The following is a 25859-nucleotide window of genomic DNA, read 5'->3' as shown; positions in this document are numbered from 1 at the left end:
ACACACACACACACACACACACACACACACACACACACACACACACATGTTCCCAGGAGAATAAAATGCAGTGGTAAGGAAGAGCTGTTTGATGAAACTGAAATTAACTGTACATAATTATCTCTGAGCTCTTCACACATCAAGCGGGCAATGGAAAAGCGGATGCAGAACCCCCTTGATAATGAATCCAATGATGAGTACCCTTCCACAGAGGCCAGCATCAGGGCTCACCTGCTGAGACAACCAGATTTCAGTGGAACGGTTTCACTATCTCTGTGAAATATTGTTCTGGAATCGGGGCATTATTTGACAACTCAAGCAATGAAATAACAGTCTTATCAGTGATTTCAGAATGCCTTCAATGAATTGATAGGAGGAACTATTGAGAACAGACAGGAGGGGCTCAAAATCAAGACGCTCAAAATCCTCAAGTGCTAATAAAGCAAAACCCTGGCAAATCAATGAGCCCAAGCCATCAACAGGCAAATCCCTATGTACTAAGTAACTTCTTAAAGAAAACTTGTTACATTTATTAGGTTCTTTTATAAAAATCAACTTTACTGAGGTATAATCTACATATAATAAAATGGATACATTTCAGGTAAGCAGTTGGTTTTTGTTTTGACAAACACATATACCCAGGTAACCATTCCCCCAGGTCAAGATACAGGCATTTCCATAATCCCAGAAAGTTCCCTTGTACCCTTTACTGGTGAACCCCTGGTCCTACTTCCTTCACCCACCCTTCACCAGGGCAACCACTGTTCCATTTGTTTCCCCCCATAGATTAGTTTTGACTGTTCTAGGATTTCATATAAGTGGAATTATACAATATACACTTTTTTTGGCAGCTTTTCCAGCAAAATACTTAGAAGACTCATGCCTGTCCTTGCATGTATCCACAGTTTATTCCTCTTATTACTGAGTTGGAGGCCTGCACGTGAGTGAGCAGCAGGTTGCTTATAAATTCCCTAGTTGATGGGTGTTTGGGTTTGTGTTACTTCCAGTTTTGGATTATTATGAATAAAGCTGTTATGAACATCCATCTACCAGTCTTTTTGCCAACACAAATTTCTCCTCGATAAACACCTAGGTGGAAAATTGCTGGGTCATATGCTGTAGATGTTTAACTTCACAGGAAAATGCCAAACTTATAGTTATAGAGTAATAGAAATCATCAATAGGTTCACTCTTAAAGCACTTATTAGAGGGATTTTAAAAATAAAAGAGGAAACCAGAGCAGGGAATGCCAAAAAGGGCATCCAAAAGCACATTCAGCTGCTTTACTCAGGGAGCTGGCAGGGTCCTCTCAGGACAGCTCTACTGTCCACCTCCCCCCGTGTGCCCACTTCACCCCAGGAAAATGGCCACCTTTGTCCCACCTTCAGTGGACATGTTGTCCCTCCTCAGTTTCCTTCCTCTCCTCACTCTGTCTTCAGGGGCAGTTTCGACTGGCCTGTTGCCAGCAGGCTCTCCTTGCTTTTCTAGGAGAGTCAGGACTTGGAAGGACCATCAGACCCAGGGGACGTGAACCCAGCTCACCCAGGAGCTTCCACCCTGCTCCGCTGCTGTGGCAGCATCAGGCCATGGAGCCCCTCATTGGTGGAAGGCTTATGGAGGGGGTATCCCCCCTTTCTCCCCCTTGAGAGGGGCTAGGCAAAGCTCACAGTGGGGACTCCAGTACTTCCCTCTGCCCGCCGGGAACCAGTGTGGGCCACCCTTCAGCCAGGCCTGCCCACAACCTAGCACGTGTCTTCAGAACACAGGGGATCCCAGCAACCACTGTGCCCAGCTAGGCCAGGAAATGGCTCATTTAATGTCATGTTACATAAACAGCATCCGATCTACAAAATCCTATATGTTAACAACCACATGCCTATTCTATTTTTTTTTTTTTTGTGGTACGTGGGCCTCTCACTGTTGTAGCCTCTCCTGTTGTGGAGCACAGGCTCCAGACGCGCAGGCTCAGCGGCCATGGCTCACGGGCCCAGCTGCTCTGCGGCATGAGGGATCTTCCCGGAACGGGTCACGAACCCGCGTCCCCTGCATCGGCAGGCAGACTCTCAACCACTGTGCCACCAGGGAAGCCCACATGCCTATTCTCATTATTTCAGAGGCGCTCATTCTTTTATACAAGATAACTTCCCAAGACACCAAACTGAATTTTGATAAATGTAGGTTTTCAATATGTTCACTGACTTATATTTTTCACATAGGCTTTATTTTGTTTTCTGAGAGATAATAAACTCCCCTTAAAATCCTTCCAGAATTCTCATCACCTTCAGTAAGGAAGGAGGAGGAGAAAAGGACAGGGGGGTGTGGGTTGTAATTTCTCAAAGGCAGGGAATCTCAGAGCTTTGAAGCTTGAGGAGTCAGGAAGCTCAGGGACGAAAGAGATCAAACTGCAGGTCCAAGGGGAACGAGGAGCCCTCAGAATGCGAAGAAGCTTCTCAGAGCTGCTGGCCCTGAGGCCTCACCCTGGCCTCGAGCTGGGATCAGGAACCCCTTTCCCATCCCCCCTTCCTTTCTCCTACTCCTGCCCCAATTCTGCTCCAAAAGCAGCTGCTTCCACGAGACGGCCACCTCCTGAGCTTGTAACAACCACCTGAACAGCAGGCTCCCCCGGCTTCACTGAAACCATTCTTGCTTGCCTTAGAAAGTGACCAGAAATGCAGTAAAGGTGCCTTAAAATTCCCTTATCACTGAAACGAGCAAATCGCAGAATTGCCTATCCGCAGTTTTCATCTTATTCACTGAGTTTTTTAAAGGAGAGTCAAATATATCTAGAGACAACCACAATTTGAAAAGATACATGCACCCCCAATGTTCATTGCAGCACCATTCACGATAGCCAAGACATGGAAGCAACCTAAGTGTCCATCGACAGAGGAATGGACAAAAGATGTGGTGTATATAGATACATATACAATGGAATACGACACAGCCATAAAAAAGAATAAAATAATGCCATTTGCAGCAACATGGATGGACCTAGAGGTTATCATACTAAGTGAAGTAAGTCAGACAGAGAAAGACAAATATCACGTGATATCACTTATATGTGGAATCTAAAAAAGGACACAAATGAATCTATACACAAAACAGAAACAGACTCACAGACATAGAAAACAAACTTAACGGTTACCAAAGGAGGGGGGGGAAGAAGGATAAATTAGGAGTTTGGGCTTAAAATATACACACTACTATATATAAAACAGATAACCAACAAGGACCTACTGTATAGCACAGGGAAATAATACTCAATATTATCTTGTAATAACCTATAAGGGAAGAGAATATAAAAAAAGAATATATATATTTATATATATGTATAACTGAAGCACTTTGCTGTACACCTGAAACTAACACAACATTGTAAATCAACTATATTGCAATAAAAATTTGAAAATAAAATTAAAATAAAGTGGGGCCAAGTGAGGGAAGAGGGCCCACATTTACTTGCTGGGACTTCCCTTGGGCTGTTCGTCTGGAAAGCAAAATAAAGGCTGAAGGTGGCCCACTGATTTCCTCTCACTCAGAGAATTCTGCCCGAGTTAGGCTTGGCCGACTAGCACATGATCTGTAAAGACGAAAGTCCTTCTCTTCCTCGGGAGGGCCACAAAGATGCAGTTACTAGCAGCAGGCCGGCCACGCACAGCACAGATGAGGCTTCCCCAGCAGGGCCACCGCCAAATGCTCTTCTGCTCCGGCAGAAAGCCAGGCCCAGACTCTCCATCGCCGCCCTCCGTGGGTTTTATCTAGGTGACCGGGCAGGGGGCGAGGAGGGCTGGATTCTGGGTGACTCGTAGAGACTCCCTATGAGAAACGCTCAGTGAGCCCCCCATAGGGTCCTCTAGGAAGACAGTTGGAAGGACTTCCCAGGTCATTCAGTCCAATGGCTGCTTTTACAGAGGAAAACTCAGAGCCCTCAAGGGATTCAGTCCACGGGAACAGGACACCTTGACTCTCCTCCCCAGCTTCCTTTCCCTCTCCCAGTCTCTCCGCCACAGAGGAGGAGGGCCTCCCTCCACTTCACTGCTCAGACACAGGTCTGGGAATCATCTTGGTGCTGGCTACGTCCTGTTTCCCACCAGATCTACCCTCCACCCTCCCTACTCCGCTCTCTGCCCACGGGCTGACCTGGAAAGACCACATCAATGGGCAACCTCTGTGGTCTGGTTAGCAGCCAATGGGGCAGCCCCACAGGAGATCACAGGAGCGGGGAGGGAGGGGAAAGAGGTCAGTGGATTCATTCCTCGGCTCTCTGCCTGCGAGGGAGAAATTCAGAACACTGGCCTGGCTTGACCTTCCACTGAAGGTCACTGCTCCCTTCAAGGCAGCCCTCTCCTTCAGGGTTCCAGTAACATCCCCCCTCTCCTTGCCCCTCAGGCCTCCACAGTAACAGCTCCATCCTATCAGCCCAGCACCACCACTGTCGTTCCTCCACAGCCCTGCCTTTGTAGATGGTCCCTCCTGAATTGTCCCCCTATGAGATGGCTATATCCTGTTCCCACCCTGAATGGGACAAGCATTGATTCCTGCTGCTGCTTCCCCCTCCACGTCCCCGTCTACCCTTATCACATCCCCAGCCTCTTTAGCCTGGACAGCTGCAAGAGCCTCCTGACCACGCTCCCAGCTTTCCTCCTGGCCTCTTCTCGTCTGCTCTCCCCAGGAGCATACCGAGTTATCCCGTGAAATGTAAATCAAACCGCGTCATGCACCTGCAAATCTTGCAATGGTTTCCACTGTCCCCCCCCCCAGTAAAATCAAAGCTCTTCCCCTGACTTCTGAGGGCACACCAGACCCAAACTGCTCTCTGTAGCCTCCTCCTGGGTCCTGAGCAGCCATGCAGCCTCCTCTCCTTCCTCCTGCCCCCAGGCGCTTCCCTGCACTGAGACTTCACACGTGCTGTTCCCTCTGCCCAGCATTTGTCTCCTCTCGTGGAAGAGGCCTTCCTTAGCAGGGCACACCCGACATTTTATTCCCCATCCCTGAGCTGTGCTCACGTCCTTCCAGCACTTAACAAATCTGTGATTATGCAATTTTTCGTTTACTTTTAAAATGACTATCTCCCCTCCCTAGCTCCCACCCATGAGAGTTCCACATGGGTGGGAGCTAGGTCTGCTTTTCAGACCCCCTCTCTCACCCACAGTGGGTACTCCAGGCACATTTGCCAGATGAACAAGTCAGTGTATGTTCCAATAACGGGAAGGATTTTCCTTTAATCTGAGATTTGTGCCCTTACTTTGCTGAGAGGTTGTTAATATTGTCCTTTCTTTCATGAAATGACGGTAAAAATAAATGACAGTTATCAAAAATTTTAAACGGCAACCTTATACAGTCCTCCAAAATATTGTTGAAATTTTATGAGTCTATGACATCCCAGATTAAGCAATATTTCAAGGGTCACAGTGCTGGGCCCTAGAGAGGTGACCTGCGTGATGGAGTCTGAAGTCAGACTCAGGGTCTGAGTTCAAGTCCCCACTCTGTTGCTTGGTAGCCGTAAAGCTCTGAGCAAGTTACTTAACCTCTTGCGCCTCCATTTCCTTACCTGTAAAATAGGGATACTAATAGGATCTACTTCAGAGGATTTTTGTGAGAATTAAATGAATTAATACTTGTGAAGTTCTTAGAACAGTGCCTGGCACTGTTCCATAAATGTTGGATAATAAATTTGTTGAGCAAAAATGCTCAGCAAATGTTAGTGCTACCATCATCATCTTTATTACCAAACCCAGCTCTTCTAAATCCCCCACCAGGGCTCTTTTCTCTTTAAAATGTTATCTCCCAACATTCTCTCTTCAAATGTTATCTGACCACCCCTGAATGTCAAGCCAAAATTCAGCACTTGGAAAACTATCCTAGTCCAGCCAACCAGATTTTCTGGATAGCTAAGCACCAACCTAGATCACATGTGCTTCTAACATATGTTACTTCTTTCCTACTTCTTAACTAATTTTGATGAAATGAGCATCATTATGGGAATGCCTGGTGCTGTGGATCCCAGAAACACCACAAGAAAAACTCCATAGGTCTGAGGCTCTGCAGCCCAGGTGGAGGCTCCACTCTGTCCCCCCAAAGCACTCAACACCCTGAGCTCCGCTCTCCTTGTCTGCAGAGCGGGAAGGTCATAGGCACTGAGAGGTCACTGTGGTCCTAACGAGTCATGTGCACACACCGCAGCCTCCTAAAACACTCCTTTTCTTTCTTATTTTTTGGTTAATAATACTATAATTCGCCCAGGAGAACGCCTTACTGTAGGTCTCCGGGCAGAATTCTCTCTTCCTCAAGATATGCTAAACACCCAAGCCCCTGCCTAGAAGACAGTGGGGTTAACGCCTCAGGGGGAACCGACCCCTCACAATCTGTACAGAAGGAATTCCTTCCTGGTGGTGTTCATGTGGCCGACAGAGCAAGTCACCCGCAGGCTCCTCCTGAAGCAGGACAGGCTTTTGAAGCTGTGATATTTCTGAATTTGGCCTTGGACAAAGACACCATATTTCCTCATAGCCATTCACACCCTGACTCAAGCAATTTTAACTGAATTCTATTTCCTTTCAACCCAAGGCCATTTGAAGATGCAAAAACCATATCTGTGAATGAATTCTAGCATTTGATTTGCAGAGTCAATTCTACTGAATTCCATGCTTTATCCCAGGTATATTTCAAGTTTCTGAGGCTCAGAACCATTTTCCCCACCCTCAACAATATCACACACCCACCTCCCAAATACACAAACGTATATGGGTTATATAGCCAACAGCTCATGTTAAAGGGGACCCATATTAAATAATATTGTTACATAGATATTAATAAGGCTAAGATAAAAGATGAGAAAATAGAAGAGAGTCTTTGTATCTTTTTAATGTTGTTCGTTATGTAGAAATTGGGAACCAAATCAATGAATTTTCTGACTACAGAGTCAACAAAATGATCTGAATTCTAAACAAATCCTGGAGTATACTTATAAATAAATAGCATAGAGAAAAGATGAAAGCATAAACTAAGGACAGGAAGTGAAACCGGATTCAGAAATATTACTCTTGCATTTGAAATTAAAAGAAATATACATACATCTATAATTCTACAACTCCCACAAAGCCTAATATCATTTGTAAAATACACCAGGGAACCCTGGCAAGTTTCTGTGGAATCATGCAACTAGGTGTGTCTTTTAATTAAACGCACATCTAGCAATCCACAAATATGAATTAAGCATCACCAATTACTTAGCACTGTGGAGGATTTAGGTCTCTACCCCCCACGGAGTAAGCAATTTGCGAAACTTTACCCTACAACACATGAAAACCAGGGCCCCGGCTACCAATTTTAAGGACATTCTATTCTGCAGGGGTGCATCTTCATTCTCTCCAAAAGTGTATCAAGGTCCTGCTGTGTTTCAATGGAACCAAACAGCTAAGGCTCTGAAAGACACCATTTCAGAAGAAAAAGGGGTGAGATTATCTCTGAATAATCACTCTATTAGCATGAATCTGAACTGTGATATTTGGTCACTTTGTTTGTTTGGTGTTTGTTTGTTTGTTTGTTTTAGTTTACAACCACCTTTGCAAGTGATAAGATTGAAATTGATTGATGGGGAGAGGGTGGGAAAGGAAAACAACACACACACAATAAACACACACACACACCCATCACACACATACACCCATAACACGCACACACATCACAGGATCCAAATTCAACAAGCAGAGGTGAATGCAGAACTGGTCTAAGCTGAATGTATGCACAAAAGACCCCCTTCCTTCCTTCCTTCCTCCCTTCCTCCCTTCCTTCCTTCCTGTCCTACCTTTTTTATTCCATCAACAAGGCCAGGTGACAGTGGGAACACCTCATATTCACCCTGCTTCAAGTAACAAGGGGGCAGATTGTGAGAGAACACAAGTGATGTGAGCTTCCAAGGTCCAGTCCAGTCCTTCCTGTATCAGCGCCAGTCCCATTTCAAAGTTTTACTTCCTAGGTCATCCCAAATTTGTAATTCATCCATAACACAGACCCCTAACTATTTCTTGAACCATTCCTTGAAAGCCAGAGATGAAAAAGGCCCAGCCTCTGTGTGTTCTCAAGTCCTCATGGGATGGGCAGCCCAGTGGGAGAAAAAGCACTCTGGGATCAATGGGGGATTGCAGTTTGCTTGCATGCTCTGTCCCATGTGCCTGAAGTTTTCTAGGGGATTCCTCCCCTTCACCAGTTACCCCTCCATGAAGAGCTGCCTCTCCTAACTAGACAGGTGCAGCATTCGCCACAGGAGGCCTAGGCATCCCTTCCCATCGACAGGGCAGGTCTCAGGTAAGATCCTTGAGCCCTGCAAGGCTTGTGTCTCCCTGTGGATCACACAAAACACAGTCCCCAAGCCTCCATCGTGTCTGTAACCTTGGGGCTGCTTGCTTCCTACAAACTTCTCTTCCTCTCTTCCTGAAAATACCACGGGTTTCTCAACGGAAGTATATTACAGCTAATTCCATTTTAACATATTCTGGAGCCCTTCACAGCATGCCTTAAATTAAGCAGGAACACTCTGGTCTCCTGATGACAGCCTCTCAGGCAAACCTCCCTTGGTTCCCAGGACTCCAGCAAACAGCCCCCTCTCGGTCTCCCCAGCCCACTGCTCCCTGTCCAACAACTCTGGTTTCTCCCACTTGGAAAAGTACATCTGACAGGTTTTACATCCTTCAGACCAAGAATGTAAAATCCTTCACCTCCATGTGAAACCTCTACTTTTATTTCCTTTTCTGACTTGTATTTGAAGAACATCTGGGCCTTTTACTCAGCTTTTAGAAAAATTAGGGAAGGTCACAGCCCAAGTAGTTACTTGGTAAAGGTAAAAGGTAAAATTAACTACAATAGCAAACTCTCACATAGCCCTGATTATGTGCCTGGTAGAGTTCCAAGTGCTTTACCTATACTAACCACTAAATCTCACCACAGTCCTATAAGGCAGTCTTATTTCTTACCCCCATTTTACAGGTAATGAAAGTGAGACCCAAAGAAGTTGCATGAAATTAACCTGCCTAGAGTCATCCAATTAATAACTGGCAGAGCAGGGATTTGAACCTTTGCCATCCATCTCAGCGGTGCTGCTCACCAGGAAGGGAACGCTGTTGGCATGACAACAAAGGTACTTCCGTGCCCCCTTAAATGCAGCATTAACTCTATGAACACCCCGCAAGCCCTGTAGATAAGCTACCTTGGTATAAATTTACGTGTCACCTTCAGGAAGAGCAGGGTTTGCCTGGATGAGGAGAAGGAAGAAGAGAGGAGACTTCTGCCCTTGAAAGATTCTATTTTAATTCTTTAAAAATACCACTGAACAGACCCAGCCCTGGATTTCAAGATCAGTTTTCAAGGTCTCCAGGCATGAGGCAGTCATCTGAAAAGGGAAGCATGACAGGAGTCTGACCTCTGCGTGGCCTCCTTGTTCTCAAGGTGCTGCTTTCAGATCCGAAAGCGAACAGGAAAGCCGAGGAGCCAAAATCTCCCTAATCTCGGATCAGGTATCAATACCATTAGGCCTTGGAAGCTTGTGACAGCAGAAGATGTCACACTCTCAAGTGCTAACACGGCAGCATTTATCTAAGTTTACTGATAAGCAATCTAAGACATAAAAGGTCAATTAACTATTTCTAGACGTTCTATATAAGACTCAGAAACTTGCTTGTTAATCCTAGCCTAACTTCCTAGAAACACTGAATCACAACATCACACAATGCAAGTCCCTCAAACCCAAGTCCCTTTGGAGAAAGGAGCTGGCTGCAGCAAAGGCCCTGACAGGTAGAGGGCAATCATGAAGATGGCGATGACAATGATGATGACGGAGAAGATGGCGGCAGCCATGATCACGAGAGCAAGCATTGGCGGCACATCTCATATGGGTCAGGGACTGTGCTGAGGACTCTTCCTGCACTCTTAATCTTCACAGGAACCGTGAGAGGCAGATACCAGCACAACACCCATTTTAAAGACGAGGAATTCGATGAGAGGGGCCAAGTATCTGGGTCAAGGTGTCATGACTGTGGTCACGATATGAACCGGGGCCAATCTGACTCTCCAATTTCACATTCTTATCTAATGCTCGACTGTCTCTTCCTGTAAGGAAACCTTAGTATAGAAAGTTCTGGAAACAGGGTATGCTGATTACTCACATTTCCTGGTAAATATATGTGCAATCAGTTCTAAATACTCATTTGAAAAATGTTCCACAATGTTCATGGTCCCCTTTCCTGTCTTAGTAAGTGTAGTACACCAAATATAAATCTACTTGTACTTTATTAATAGATACGTTCAGGGCTATCTCTTAGCTATTTGCCATAACAATTAGGTCTGATTGTAGAGTAGTTCAGATATAGGCACAAGAATTAGACACAGCCCAGTATATATATATGTATGTGTGTGTGTATATGTGTGTATATATATATATATATATATATATATAAAATATATAGAGCAACAAGCTGACCTGCTGTGACAGAGACAAACAAAATGGCGGCCCCGAACGGGAGCCTCTGGGTCAGGGCCCAACTGGGGCTGTCGCCGCTGCTGCTGCTGCTGACCATGGCCCTGACTGGAGGCTCAGGGACCACTTCGGCTGAAGCGTTTGACTCGGTCTTGGGTGATACGGCGTCTTGTCACCGGGCCTGCCATTTGACCTACCCCTCGCACACCTACTCCAAGGAAGAGGAGTTGTACACATGTCAGAGAGGTTGCAGGCTGTTTTCAATTTGTCAATTTGTAGATGATGGAATTGATTTAAATCGGACCAAATTGGAATGTGAATCTGCGTGTACAGAAGCATATTCCCGATCTGATGAGCAATATGTTTGCCACCCTGGGTGCCAGAATCAGCCGCCATTTGCTGAATTGAGACAAGAACAACTCACGTCCCTGATGCCAAAAATGCATCTAGTGTTCCCTCTAACTCTGGTAAGGTCATTCTGGAGTGATATGATGGACCGTTCACAGAGCTTCTTAACCTCTTCGTGGACTTTTTATCTTCAAGCTGCTGACGGAAAAATAGTTATATTCCAGTCTAAGCCAGAAATGCAGTATGCACCACAGTTGGAGCAGGAACCTACAAATTTGAAAGAACCGTCGCTAAGCAAAATGTCCTATCTGCAAATGAGAAGTTCACAAGCACACAGGAACTATCTTGAAGATGAAGAAAGTGATGGCTTTTTAAGATGTCTCTCCTAACTCCGGGTGGATTTTAACTATGACTCTTGTCCTCTCCATGACGGTATCGCTCTGGATTTGTTGTGCAACTGTTGCTACTGCTGTGGAGCAGTATGTTCCCTCTGTGAAGCTGAGTATCTATGGTGACTTGGAATTTGTGAGTGAACGAAAGCTCAACAGATATCCAGCTTCTTCTCTTGTGGTTGTTAGATCTAAAGGTGAAGATCATGAAGAAGCAGGGCCTCTACCTGCAAAAGTGAATCTTGCTCATTCAGAAATTTAAGCTTTTTTTTTTAAAGAAAAGTGTATACACATCTAAATGTCCATTCCTCATAGTGCTTTTTAAAATTTCATTGGCTATAGGGCTTAAAAATCACTATTAAAATCACTATTAAATGCAAATAAAGTTACCCAAATCTGTGAAGACTGTATTTGCTGTAACTTTACCCGTAATTTTTTTCTAGTAATGTAAGACATGGATATTTGGGATTGGATTTTTATTTTACTAATATTTGTAGCTTTTTTTTTTTTTTTTTTTTTTTGGTACGCGGGCCCCTCATTGCTGTGGCCTCTCCCGTTGCGGCGCACAGGCTCCGGACGTGCAAGCTCAGCGGCCACGGCTCACGGGCCCAGCCGCTCCGCGGCATGTGGGATCTTCCCGGACCGGGGCACGAACCCGTGTCCCCTGCATTGGCAGACGGACTCTCAACCAGTGCGCCACCAGGGAAGCCTTGTAGTTATTTTAATTACTATTTGCATTGTTTTTGTTTGTTTCTTTTCTTAGCCAAATTCTATGAGCTGATCATTGTTCTTCCCCACCTCCTACCATGTCAATCACCTTAATTAATAAGTTGAATACTCAGTAGGATATGATACTCTTGCTTAGAAATGACCCACAACCTGTAATTTGAAATTTAGTAGAAAATGTCCTTTAACACACTGCATTTTCAGTTGTATTGAACTGAAATCATTAAAATTTTATTTGAATTATTATGTGCTGAAATTTGAGTTAATATACTCCTGATTTTCCAGATCTTCCCTTTCACCCCTACCCAACCCAGAAAATAATTAGAAAATGTTCTATGTCTATTTATTGCTATATGATGATCAGGAAGCAAATTAAAGCGAAAATGATTCTCACACAAAAAAATAATAATAAAATTAAATATATACACATGGTCCCTGACTTACAATGGTTCGACTTATGATTTTTTGACTTTACAATGGTGCAAAAGCAACATGCATCCAGTAGGAACCATACGTCAAATTTTGAATTTTGATCTTTTCCCGGAGCTAGCGATATGCTGTCCTTTCCTCTCCTGATGCTGGGTAGTGGCAGCAGCCACAGCTCCCACTCAGCCATGTGATCACAAGGGTAAAAAAGCGATACACTGACAACCATTCTGTACCCAGACAACCATTCTATTTTTCAGTTTCGGTACAGTATTCAATCAATTACATGAGATATTCAACACTTTAGTATAAAGTAGACTACATATTAGATGATTTTGCCCAACTGTAGACTAATGTGAGGGTTCTGAGCACATTTAAGGTGGGCTAGGCTAAGCTATGATGTTCAGTAGGTTAGGTGTATTAAATATATTTTCAGCTTACAATGATGGGTTTATCAGGATGAAAGCCCATTGTGAGTCAAGAAAGATCTGTATACTAGTAGATGTAATATATATTTTAAACATTTTTTCATATATTTATATTATATATTTTTATAATTTATATTACATCTTATTTTTTATAATGTATATTATATCTTTTTTTATAACTTATATCTTATTTTTTTAATATACCACTTTCAGAGCATCCCCAAGGCATGCTCTGAAAGTGGCACGTTAACAAATAAGATCTAAGAAAATTAATTTCACTATTTGCCTTTTTCTTATAAAAGTTCAGTCCAAATTATTTTGGTTGATAACTGCAGTGTACTGTATCAATGACTGCCCACACATGGTGTGTCTACAGCATGAGGAGTGCTGAGAAACAGGAAGAGGAGCAAATGAAAACTTAAAAACAACAAAACCCAGCATAAAAACGAAAATGACCAGCCCCCTAAGTCTAAGGAAAGACCAGTTTCTCATAAGGGGCAGTCAATGTATTTTCATCTGTGGCTTTAATGTTTTTGCAGACACATTAAATCATAAAAATCCAAGAAACCATATCTCACCCCCAAACCGCATAATATATTTTAAGGAATGTGTCCCATTTCTAAGAAACTGCTTGATTCGCAGGAAGTGGCAAAGTGGCAGGTGTGTTCCCAGGATCAAAGAAACCAAATAAACGTTCCACTGGGCAAACCTGTTTCTCTCCGATAAACGGCTGCCTGCTGCCTTACAGGGGGAAAAGGAACCACAGGACTGTCTGCATGATTCCCTGGCACTTCTGTTTTTCTGCTTAAGTTGAAAAGGAAGATGGCAGTCTACACCTATGCAGATACCGCCATGCAGCCAGGCCAATCCCAGGCCCTGCGTAGGCTGGGGGTTTCAAAGCCACAGCTCTGGACGGGGGCCTCACGGGTCTTCTGTGCTTTAGGTAGGCATGGAAGAGGATGGCTAAACTAGGCGTTGCAGGAGAAGCAGATTTCACTTGGAAAAGAGATCATTATGCAATTAGCTGTATTACACAATAGCTAGGCTCAGGAGGAGTGCGGGTGGAAGGTGGGAAAGAGTGTCCATCTTTACTTGCTCCAAGGCAGCCCGTTCCTTCCCTCTCGCACCACTCACCATGCTGTAAATAACCACCTGCCTGTCTGTATCCCCAGGAAGTCAAAGACTATCCACCCTGGGCACATAAAGAGCACCCAATACGTGATAATTCTTGTTGCTACAGTGTGTCCTCAAGAAATATCTGCTGAATGACTGAAATAGGGGCAGGAATCAAAGAACATAACTTTCTATTTGGAAAGTGTCTTGCTAAATGCTTGTCGTTGGATAAGATTCACTATATTGCAGCTCTGGTCTGTTGTGTTGTAAGCAGGGTTAAATAAATAAAGGCAAATTTTTAAAAAATACCAAAGAGGAGCAGAGCTGAACTGGCTTGCTGGAAGTTTCAGATTAAAATAAAGGACTGTCTAGGAGAAGAGAGCCAGCTGGCTGCTTAGAGGACATGGAGTTTAAAGCAAAGTCCTAATGGAGATGGTCTGAGGGAGACCATCCAAGGGGTCCCCTAGCCACATAGACAATGGTGGGGACAGTGTTCAGACTACCTAGGAGCTCTGAGGACTCTCAGAGACAGACTGGCTAGGATGGGGCCAGAAGGGAGTTGCTGGGTCAGCCTGGGCCAGCTACTTAGTCATCCTGCCAGTAAAAATCCTCCAGGAATATTGTGCCCCGCAGAGAAGGAGCTGTTGTGAAAATGACCTAGGCAGACAATCTGACTGCAGCGCTGTAGGCAGGGCTGTGTCCTTCCCCTTGGCTAAGAGGTCTCTCATGCTCCCTTCTCCCAAGCAGCCAAAGAATAAGAAAGGATAGACAACCAACATTCATGACCTCCTGCTATGGACCACTTCCTTCTCCCATGAAATGCCTATGAGGTTGGTAGTATCATTTACATTACACAAAACTCAGCTGAGAACTGTAACGCACCTACAATCACACAACTGGAAAGTAGCAGAACCAGAACTTTTCGTTTTGGCCAGGATTGAAAGAGAACCTCTTGCCCCACAGGATGCAGCCTGCCCTCCCAGCCTCAGAGGAGGTCTGATGGGGCAGAGAATTTGACAGCAAGATGCTGCTGGCACAGCCTGCTCCTCTGGGAGCTTGGCAGGCCTGTCCTGACCTCTGTCCCAGAGCCACCTCCATCTGGAGACATAATTTTATTGGAGTCTCAGCTTGATCTGCTGACGTTCAGCTCACCTGCCTGCTTCTAGCTAGATCTCTCCCGACACTTCTGTTAACCCAGCTCCAAATAAAGCAAGAGTCCCCAGACCAATGTTCCTCAAAGGTTGGTCTCTGGGATGTTTGTGTAAGTGGCAGATTCCAGACCCCAACCCAGACCCACAGAGTCATAATCTCTGGAAGAGGGACACAGGAACCTGCAGTTTTAACAAGTTCCCTGCATGATCCTTATGCCAGCTAAGGTGGGAGAGAGACTGTGTCCAGGATCCCAGGGCGGCAGGGGCTCCCAAACTCCCCCATGAACACCTTCCATTCATCCCCCAACTCCAAAATTGCAATAGTACATACTTAAGATAAAAAATTGGGGGATTTTTTTTAATTAAAAAAATTTTTTTAATTCTTATTTTACATTGGAGTATAGTTGATTAGCAGTATTGTGTTCGTTTCAGGTGTACAGCAAAGTGATTCAGTTATACATATACAGGTATCTATTGTTTTTCAAGTTCTTTTCCCATCTAGGTTATTTTAATTTTAAATTTTTAAAAAATTAAGTGACCTATTATTTTACCACGTAGAGAGAAGCACTGTTAACATTTTGGATTAATTCCTTCCGGTATTTTTCTACGTATATAGACACAGATACGGTTCTCCTGTGAACAGCATTACACCAGACCGTTTAGAGGCCTGCTTCTCCTGCTCAGCTGAGCACAAACACATGCAACTTTGCCACTTAGAAGGATACATGGGCGTCACTGCAGGCCATCGATGTACAATTCTCCACGGCTGCTGCTGACCACCACAGGATGACAGGCAAGTCGTGCTGCTGCAGGAGGATGGGGAATTGGAATCGGGACACCAAGGCACTGAAAATTTGTTTCTGCTGACACTACCCATCTCCCCAACCTCAGAAGGCTACCACCTGGAGGTGGGTCAATTCCAACACACTCAAATTTTTTTAATCCTAAACGGTTAGCAGTGGAAGAAATTTTAGAGGTCATCCAGACCAGTCTCCTCACCTGTAAAAGAGGAACCAGAGTCAAGACAAACCTAGCCTCTGCTGGAGTCTCATGGTGTCTCCTCACCACACCCAGGGTCCCACAGATGTCTGCCAGGCTTGACAGAGGGCAGCAGCCACCTAGGGCAGGCCCAGGTGGGGATCAGGGCCTCAGGACACGCCTTTCAAATTTCCAGGGTCTCTCAATATTATCACCACAGCTCTTGACCCAGCAACCAATTTTCAGATCCAAGGGTATCTGTCTGGCTGTGGAACTTTGTTGAGGAGTGTCCTGGTCACAGCTATTGAATTCCAAAGGCATTAGGTCCCCACACTCTTGGCTGAACAGCCCTTGTACAAAGGAGGCTCTGAACCAGCTGAGAACCATAGTCCAGTCTCATGCTGCTTAAGAATCTTCTCCAGCCTTAACGTGATAATTCAGGCACAGTGCCCCCGAATCACAGTGCATGGGACAGTCATGAGCAGCAAGACTTGGCTGAAGAAAAATTACCAAATTCTGCCCACTCAAAAAATACCTTGAGGGCTTCCCTGGTGGCGCAGTGGTTGAGAGTCCGCCTGTCGATGAAGAGGACGCGGATTCGTGCCCCGGGCCGGGAAGATCCCACATGGCGCGGAGCGGCTGGGCCCGTGGGCCGTGGCCACTGGGCCTGCGCGTCCGGAGCCTGTGCTCCACAACGGGAGAGGCCACAACAGTGAGAGGTCCGCGTACCGCAAAAAAAAAAACAAAAAACCTGAGTGTTCCCACTCACGTGAGCTTGGTTTCAGCTTCTGGCTCTCTACCCCCATTTCTGGTTGGAGTGAGGGCTCCCCTAGAGCTGCTCAGCAATCTGGGGGATACTGTGAATTCAAAGAAGGCCACTGGACTTGAAGCAGATGGCTAGCAAACATTACTTCTGTCCTTTCCGTTTTAATTAATTCATTCACTCATCCATTCATTCATCCGTTTATTCACTCATCCATTCATTCATCCATTTATTCACTCATTCATTCTTCCACACTGAGCATCTCTTCCCCAGGCACAATGTTAATGGTTTTCAAATACAAATTTTTTTTTTTTTTTTTTTTTTTGCGGTACGCGGGCCTCTCACTGTTGTGGCCTCTCCCGCCGTGGAGCACAGGCTCCGGACACGCAGGCTCAGCAGCCATGGCTCACGGGCCCAGCCGCTCCGCGGCATGTGGGATCTTCCCGGACCGGGGCACGAACCCGTGTCCCCTGCATCGGCAGGTGGACTCTCAACCACTGCGCCACCAGGGAAGACCTCAATTACAACTTTTTAAGGCTCATGATGATTCTATGAGATGGGTCTCATTCTTCCCATTTTAAAGGTGAAAACTCTGCGACTCAGCGCGATGAACAGTTGCAGATTTACTGGGAGGCAAATGAAGAAAGCTTCGGGCGTCTCTTGCATGGGCCTCTTTCAAGGACCTAGCAATGTGTTTGCAGAACTGTATAACTAGTTTTCGAAATTTACAAAATTAAGGTATTTTAGCTGCAATTCGTTAGGAGCACTCTTTCCACTCTGATGTCTCCTCCTCCTGTTGCATTTCCCTTCATGTCAAGTGGTGTTAAGGCAGCTTCAGGCATTGGGCGATCCAGCTGAGGGGAGCTGGATTTGGGGATAAATTTAGTTTGGGTGTAGTGGGATTGAGGACTGTGGTTCACAGACACTTTAATGCAGGGGCAGGTTATTGCTAGCTGCCTCTGTAGCTGTCCCCATGGCTTCCAGGAACCCGCCTACCACCTGCTGGGCCCACTCACTGTCGCGGAGACTCAAAGGTGCACCATCTGGTACCTGAGATACGTGCAAAGTGGAGGGAAAATGAAAATTGAAATATACAGAGCCAGAAGCTAGTCGGTGGACATTTCTTCCAGTCATCAGACAGGTGGAATTATAGGAGGAGAAATTAATTCTCATTCAATGATGCTTACTCCAAAAGGGAAGTTTTCTCCTGTCAGAAATATATTTGATAACACAGCAAACACAGCTAGAAATATGCCAAACACTTTTCCCCTTTTTCATGGAAACCATGCAAAACAAATTTTATCAAATTTTATGCACTGTAGGACCCAAACCCGTAGCCGTACAACAAAAAGTGGATGTCTGTGTATGAAGTCACGTTTTGTGACTGTCAGTAATAAAAAACAATTTTATCAACCACGCTAGAAGAAAATTAAATGATCTTTTCAGCCTTCCTTTAGAAAAATTATGAACTCATTATCACATGAAGAGGTGATCAAAGAGTTTCCAGCCAAAAGATGTTAAGAAAAAAAAAAGTATTATAGAGGTTTGATAGACAAATAACTAATAAAAATACTCTTTTTCTGGATTTTGTAAAGATACATATCAGGCTTTTAAAACTTATGTTGGATGTGATTTCTTTTCTCACTTTAAGGAAATTTTCACTATCATGTCTAATTTTGTATTTGTAATTTTATATTCTTTCTCTTAAGGAGGGTCCCCAAATTACTTAAGCTTCAAGCCCTGTGAAATCTCGATCCATCCCTGGAGGTGAAATATGTTCCCCAGCCAGGAAGCAGCAGGTGCTGGACTGGAAGACTTGGTACGCGAGCGTGTGATTCCCTGCACCTCAACCCATGTGGAGCCAGTCACCGGGTGGCCTGCGCTGGAGTGGAGAAGGGTGGGGGCGGGTGATAAATTAACCACAGGCTCTATAACCACACACAATATTAAGTTTCTACCTCACCTGGGTAGGCAGGCAAGAGCAAGAGGCATTTTGAGGACCTAAGCGTGCAACCTGACAAAACTGGACTCTTAGAACCAAGTACCCAGATTAAGGATAAATAACCCCAAATCATCACACAGCATCACTGAACCTGATTTGATTCTTCCAGCTGCTTTATTCCCTAGATCTGCACTAAAATGGCAGCCACTAGCCACATGTGGCTCTTTAAGTTTAATTATAATGAAATAGAATCAAAAATCTACTCAGTTGCATTAGCTACACTTCAAGTACTCAAGAGCCTCACGTGACTAGTGGGGACTGTATTGGACAGTGCAGAGATGGACCGTTTCCATCACCCCATAAGTTCCACTGTTCACTCAACTGATTTAAATCTTCATTACCAAGACACATCTAAGCTCTCCTTCTCAAGCAGAGGGCATTTTCAGGTGAGTGTGACAGACATGTGAGGAGAAGGGAAGGCCTGTCCAGAAAGAAAAGCAACATGGAGCAGCTTGTTTGCAGAGAAGGGTCAAGGGAGAGCCAGAGAGGAGAGAGAACCCGGGCCAGCTGAGGTGTGGAGCCTTAGACACAGGAAGGGCATCATCAGACACACGACCAGGAACGTAACTCAGATCACACCCAAGAACGAGTGAGAAGCAGAAATTATTAGTAGCTCTGGAATCAAGATTATTTTTCTCTTTACACACACACACACTTTTTAGAGTGTGCTTTGCACTGGGAGTCTTTACTGGGGGCTCAGTGACAGCTTTGCATGGCTGGAACATCTACAGGCCTGAACTGCAGAGTGACTGGCATGACATCACCCACTTCCTCAGGCCTCCCCCTCCACTGCCCCCCCCGAAGAGCTACTGCCAACTCTGGTCCTCGGCAAAGATCTGAGGGGCAGCACCCCTTTCTCCTGAGGCTGAAGGGACCCCTTGCTTCAACTCTTCTGCTGGAACTGACTCAGGGAATAAATCCTACACCCAACCTCCCGTATTCTGAGATTAAAGGACAGCTGGGGGCCTCCACCTCCTCTCATGGGCTTCCAGGGGCACATGTGCAGTGAATTCTAGAGCAAGAAGGCCTGGCAGAGTGAGGGACCCACATTTCTCCACCATGTCAGGGTGTGGGGATGGAGACAGTGAGAAGTCCTGGGGAGGATGTTGGGGACAAACTGTGCCCTCCCAAGCGGTTCTAGGATGGAGCTCCCAGTAGGTAGGATGGACTCGTTACTATGGTGATGCTGCTGAAGCAACGGCTCCCCACACCTGGGGCAAGGCCGTAGCGTTTACTTGACAGTCATCATCCCATCTCTTCCTCATAATATTGCTCAGCCATTCAACTCTCAACAAACAACTCTTAAGAGATAGCTTGCATAGTGGGCTCAAATCCTGGCTCTGCCAGTTGCTAGCTGTGTGCCATTGGGCATGTTACTCATCCACTCCATGCCTCATTTTCCTTGTCTATGAAATGGGAGTAATAACAGCAGTACCTACCTCATGGGCTGATGTGTGGATTAAATAAATGTTCCACGCACTGGCACCATGAAGACAACTAAACACAGTACCTGCCCTCAAGGAACTTACAGCCTAAGAGAAGGATGAACAAGTGCTAGAGGGACAAGGGTGCTCGGGGTACAAAGGAGGGACCCCGAAGCCAGAACAGGCCTGATTCCTGGGCAAAGTGACAACTCCGTTAAGTGTTAAAGAGCTACGGGACAGCCACTGTTACAGGCCCTTTTTATATGGTTTCTCATTGAATCCTTGGCCCATTTTACAAACAGGGAGGCTGGGGTTCAGAGAGGTTAAGGCACTTCCCCACTGTCGCCCAGCTGGTAAGTGGTGGACCCAGGATTCAAGTCCACGTGTATCTGATTCTAGAATTCTGACTCCAAGTCTGGGCAACGTGTGGGCCGGCCAGGCAGCCGCCTAGAGGACAGTTCTCTAAGGGGCTCTACAGCAGTGTGGGGGGAATGAGAAACGCGGCGCCAGTTAACGCTGGTCTTTGCAAAATAAAACGTCAACAGACCCTACATGGGCCCAAGAAGCTAGTGCCTGCACCTGGAAATAAACAGTCCACTCAGGCAGAGTGGACTCCTGCTTCTGGCTATGTAATTACTGGATAATCGGTAAGGAAGAGGTCTGAATCATCAGCCAGCCTGGAGGCCTACCTGTTTCCCCACAGCCGTGTTCTCACCAGGTTGGAGCCCTGAGAAGAACACGTAAACTGGAAACGTGGGCTCACACGCACGCTTTCTTCACCCAGAGGCTCCGGGCTCCCTAGACTGCACACCACCTGGTTTCACAGAAGCATTTAGCCGGAAGAAGGGCCCCAGATTTAGACCCAACCTGGTCCTTTTCCAGGAAACTCGCCTGGTGTCTGATTTATGTGTCCCAACTTCAACCGTGGGCTAACAGGGACAAGAATTCCAGTAAAGGTGCAGGATCACAGAGAAAACCAAGGAAGTAGCAGACAGGCCACACACTAAAAGACCCAGCTGTATCTCCCAACCCTGAGTTTCACATTTATTCCTACTCACAAAAGAGAGTTTGCATCCAAGCAGAGGTATTAAGAGTTTTAATTAAACTTCATCAAAACACAAAACTCAGTTCCCTTAACGGTGCTTCCCAACCCCCAAACGGTGGCATCAGGGGGACAGGAACAATGATGGTGTGTATGACCATGCCGAGTGCCTAGCTCTGCCCTCTCTTGCTCTGCGTACCCATTCCACTCGGGTCCCCTGGACGGGGAGGTCCTGCAGGCTGTCATGGGTATGTCCCCAGCACAAAGTCCAGCTGGCACTCAGGAAATCTTAGTTGGCAGTTGGATGAATGAGTCTCCCTCCAGGTAAGGAGGGAAGCTCTTGCTCACAGAACCCTCCAGAAGTCCTTGATAATTCCTTTCTCTCCCTGTTCTGAGCACCCCTGTGGGCTGGTTTAGCACACAAGCTCACTCAAGAGGCAGCCCTCCAGAGAAGATCAGGCGTTAATTGTGCCCACTGAGGAGCCATCTTCCACAACCCCCCCCCGCCACGGTGACGTCTTCCCGCATCCTGATTTTTTAGCTTGTAAAAAGCAAGGCCTTCCGATGGGAAAACAGAAGGAGTCAAACTCACAAGAAACAAGTGTCAGCGACAGATTTTCATGGGAATGGCACCTCCAGACCTATCAGTGCTTGAGAACTGCCTGTTTCCCAACCACAATTCAACACAAGGGCAAATATCATCCTTCCGTTGAGCAGGGGTAGAGCAGGCTGGGAAGAAAGCTTGCATCCAAACGAGGGGGCGAGTGCTTCCCTGGTGGCGCAGCAGTTGAGAGTCCGCCTGCCGAGGCAGGGGACACGGGTTCGTGCCCCGATCCGGGAAGATCCCACATGCCGCGGAGCGGCTGGGCCCGTGAGCCATGGCCGCTGAGCCTGCGCGTCCGGAGCCTGTGCTCCGCAACGGGAGAGGCCACAACAGTGAGAGGCCCGTGTACAGCAAAAAAAAAAAACAAAAAACAAAAAAAACGAGGGGTGAGGGACTTGCCCGGTGGTCCAGTGGTTAAGACTCTGCACTTCCACTGCAGGGGATGCAGGTTCAATCCCTGGTTGGGGAACTAAGATCCCACATGCCGCGGGACGTCGCCAAAATAAATAAAATGAGGGGTAAGCAAGATCTGGACCAGAATGAAAAATGCTGGACACCCAAGCTGTGAATACTGATGTAAAAGCATCAACCTACAATAAAAAATATTTGAATAGGACCCAGCGTAGTTCTCTTTAAGTGGCCCAAACACTAGAGCTTTACTTTAAAAAAAAAAAAAAATCTATCTATTCCCCTTCTGCCCTCCAGCTCCCCAGCCACCCGCCCTGCTCCAAGAGCCACACATGCTGCTAACTCTGAGAGTTTTCTAGGAAGCTGGTCAGAGACCCTGAGTGGCTGGTCAACAATGTAGTTCTTTACAAATGAGGCTTAGAGAGCAGAACTGGCAGCTGGGTGCCAAGAACGCATCAGCCCTGCTCACATCCCACATCTGCCCTGACGCTCTGAACCACAGCCCATCTCTGCCACACGTTAAAGTTTGTGAAACTGAAAGAGAGCACAGAGAAGGGTAGAAGGTGCAGAAAACGACACAGAAATAAGTAAATGAGAACAGGAACTGAATGAGGTGGCATCAAGATGCGGCAACGAGGAATGTCAGTTCCCCTCTTGTCCGCTGACCCCTTCCGCTCTGGGACCCTTCACACTGACACCAATTAAACCCACCAGCTGTGCTTCCAAGGAACGCCTGCCCAGGTCGGTCTGGCTGCACAGACACTGGCGCTGACAGCCACAGAGAGCAGCTCAAACCAGCCACACGGCTCGGCCTGCCCTGTGGTCTGGTGAAAACATGCCTAGCCAAGGGAAGAAAAGAAAACGTCTCAAAAACATGCCTGAGAAGCTGCTGGCCTGTGCCTGGATGCAGGGGCTTCTCAGCTGCAGTGTATGTAGATACCAGCCACCAGGGTCCCAGCCTTCTCTGGCCATGGGTCTATAAAGAAAAAAAGGTGATAACTGGGAATTGGGCTTTTAACCTTGGAACTGAGAAATCAGCCTGCTGCTCCCTCCAGGGTGTTAGACCCTCTCACCCAGTTCTTCTCAGCCAGGAGTGATTTTGCTCCCCACCCCAGGGGACATTTGGCAATATGTGGAGACATTTCTGGTTGTCACAACCGGGGATGGGCTCTTGCTACTGGCACTTAGTGGGCAAAGGCCAGAGATGCTGCTAGATACCCTACGATACACAGGTCAGCCCCCAAAACGAAGGACTATCTGGTCAAAAATGTCAACAGTGCCGAGGCTGAGAAACCCTGCTCTAGAGCCAGAGAGCACAGGGTTCGAATCCCAACTCCACTACTAACGAGCTCAGGGGTCTTGGACAAGTTACTTCGCTTCTCAGAGCTCCAGGTACCGTTTATATAATTAATAAATCTTATGTAGCAGTTTCTAAGTGCCGGGCACTATTCAAAGCACTTTACACGTATGAACTCATTTAATCTTCCTAACCACCCCATGCCACAGTACTATCCTTTATCCCCATTTTACAGATGAGGAGACTGAGGCCCAAGATTACCCAGCTAGTAAGTGGAAGAACCAGGATTCGCACCCAGCAATGTGGAAACACGGCCTGCACTCTCACATTACTCCATTCTTAGCTTGCCTTATAGATTAGAGCTCACATTTACTATCTAATTTAGTTCCTGATGCAAGGGCGTGCAGCAAATGGGGCTTCTCAGCCCTCCTTCAGCATTTAGCCCGTATTGTTTGTACTGTCTTGAACAATGACACCAAGGATCACGCCACTTGCTTTTTCTCTTTCCCTTCCAGCATCTAAAAATGGCAAACATTCAAACATTCCCATTCCCCAAACGCCAGCTACACCAAGATGTTTATTCAAAAGTGCAAAATGAGCTCTAGCCAGGCTGGCATTAACACTCTCCAGTACAATGTTCCCAAACATCGTGCTCATTGAGGATGAGGACTGCAAGGTCATTGAGAACCATGTCCTGGACCTGACATTGCTCTCTGCGGCCCCCTGATTCCTCTGCATGTTGGTTGGAAGGTCCCAAGTGTGTCTATTTGAAAACAAATTGTCAGATGCCATCTATATTTAACAAACAAGCAATCCTCCCTAAGCAATCTGAAAAGCACGCTCTCGGGAGCACGCTCTGAGGGCACCCAGGCCAGTCATTTTGCAGATGCAGAAACTAAGCTTGCACCAGCAAGTCAGGACAAAAAGAAAAGCCCAGAACAAGTTTGAGTGTGGTGAGATCTGGAAGCACAGCAAGTGAGTAATTAGCCAAGCTGAACATTGGACAAGGGGATACTTTTATGAAAGGACAGACAGTTTCAACCCATTCATGTGGGAAAGAAGCACAGTGTCCCCCTCTAGGCCCCTCCCTTGCAGGCTCTTCTGTCTCCAGCTCTAAGCCAGGGAAAGGATGCTCCTGGGACTCTGACTCTTTCTCCTCCACACCCCAGTTTCCTCCCATCTTCTCTTACTCTCCCCACACACATTCCACATCTGGTCCAAACCTTCATTCTACCCCCTTTTATTAGCATAGTTCCCACACTATTCAGATCTCCGGACGCGCAGGCCCAGCGGCCATGGCTCATGGGAGGATCACGTGGGATCCTCCTGGACCGGGGCACGAACCCGTGTCCCCTGCATCGGCAGGCGGACTCTCAACCACTGCACCACCAGGGAAGCCCCAAATGACTCAACTTTTACCTGTGATGAAGATGCTCAGGTGAACCAAAAAGCAGGGCTGGACTGTTGGCACCCCCAGTGTGCTAGTGCAGGCCGGCTCAGGCCAATCAGCAGTGCTCACTGGCAGAAAGGCACATCTCTGATTAAATTTAAAAATATACTTTTTAATGACAAAGATTTTGATTGGTTTAGAGGTGTAATTGGATAAGAATCTTTCGATCCGGGATATAGAAATGGAGAGAATAACAAAGTGGTTCTTGGTGGTTTACAAACTGGGCTAAGGGATGCTATCCTTTTCCACTGACAAATGACTCTGTCCTGGGATTCTGAAGGTGCCAGCCAGTTCGAGCATGGCAGCTGATCCCCCCACCTCTCCGGGGCCCCATGAGCAGCCAGTGGCCCCAAGGCAAGGCCATTCCAGCTAATGGTAAGGAAGGAGTGGAAGTCAAGGCTGAGGAGGTCCTGGGCATAGAAAGTCAGACGGCAGGACAGGGCATGGCTGTGACCATCCTCCAGTGACACTGCAGGTGACTGATAAACATGTATTTGTCTTAGATTAGGAGAATGAGAACATGGTAGACAGAGAAATGGAAACGCTGGGGGCAAGGAAAAAGCTTAAAGATAGACTGGGTTTGGACAAAGTGAGAAGGACAAAAAAGGCAAAGTAGAACTTTTCTCACTGTAGCAGATCCTCAGAAAACTGCCCCCAACTCTGGAATGATTTTTCCATAAGTCAAGAAGAGCAGCAGGCAAGATTCCAAAGGAAAGACTTGGTCAAAATGCACCGTCAACTGTTAAAATAATATACAGCATACCACTAATCACAGTACTGCCCCAATGAACATTAATTGGCTATTACATATAATTCATTATACACTGGATGACAAAAGT

At 46.3% G+C, this 25859-nt stretch overlaps 2 protein-coding genes across 4 annotated transcripts in view; one reads left to right on the top strand and one right to left on the bottom strand.

The window, feature by feature from the left end:
• The window catches only part of HIVEP3 (human immunodeficiency virus type I enhancer binding protein 3), a 500899-nt gene that overhangs the window by 353322 nt on the left and 121718 nt on the right, over nucleotides 1-25859 (bottom strand). The window lies entirely within an intron of this gene.
• LOC114898920 (transmembrane protein 59-like) lies at nucleotides 10498-11723 on the top strand. Its single transcript, XM_029229095.1, is given in 2 exon segments — nucleotides 10498-11204; nucleotides 11206-11723. Coding segments are annotated over 2 exon segments (972 nt in total). The 3' UTR covers nucleotides 11471-11723.

Source organism: Monodon monoceros, unplaced genomic scaffold, assembly GCF_005190385.1.
Source record: "Monodon monoceros isolate NGI ecotype Baffin Bay Population unplaced genomic scaffold, NGI_Narwhal_1 Super_Scaffold_18, whole genome shotgun sequence".
NCBI classification, from domain to species: domain Eukaryota; kingdom Metazoa; phylum Chordata; class Mammalia; order Artiodactyla; family Monodontidae; genus Monodon; species Monodon monoceros.
The sequence above is the reverse complement of the archived record's forward strand: the minus strand, read 5'-3'. Positions and strand labels throughout refer to the sequence as shown.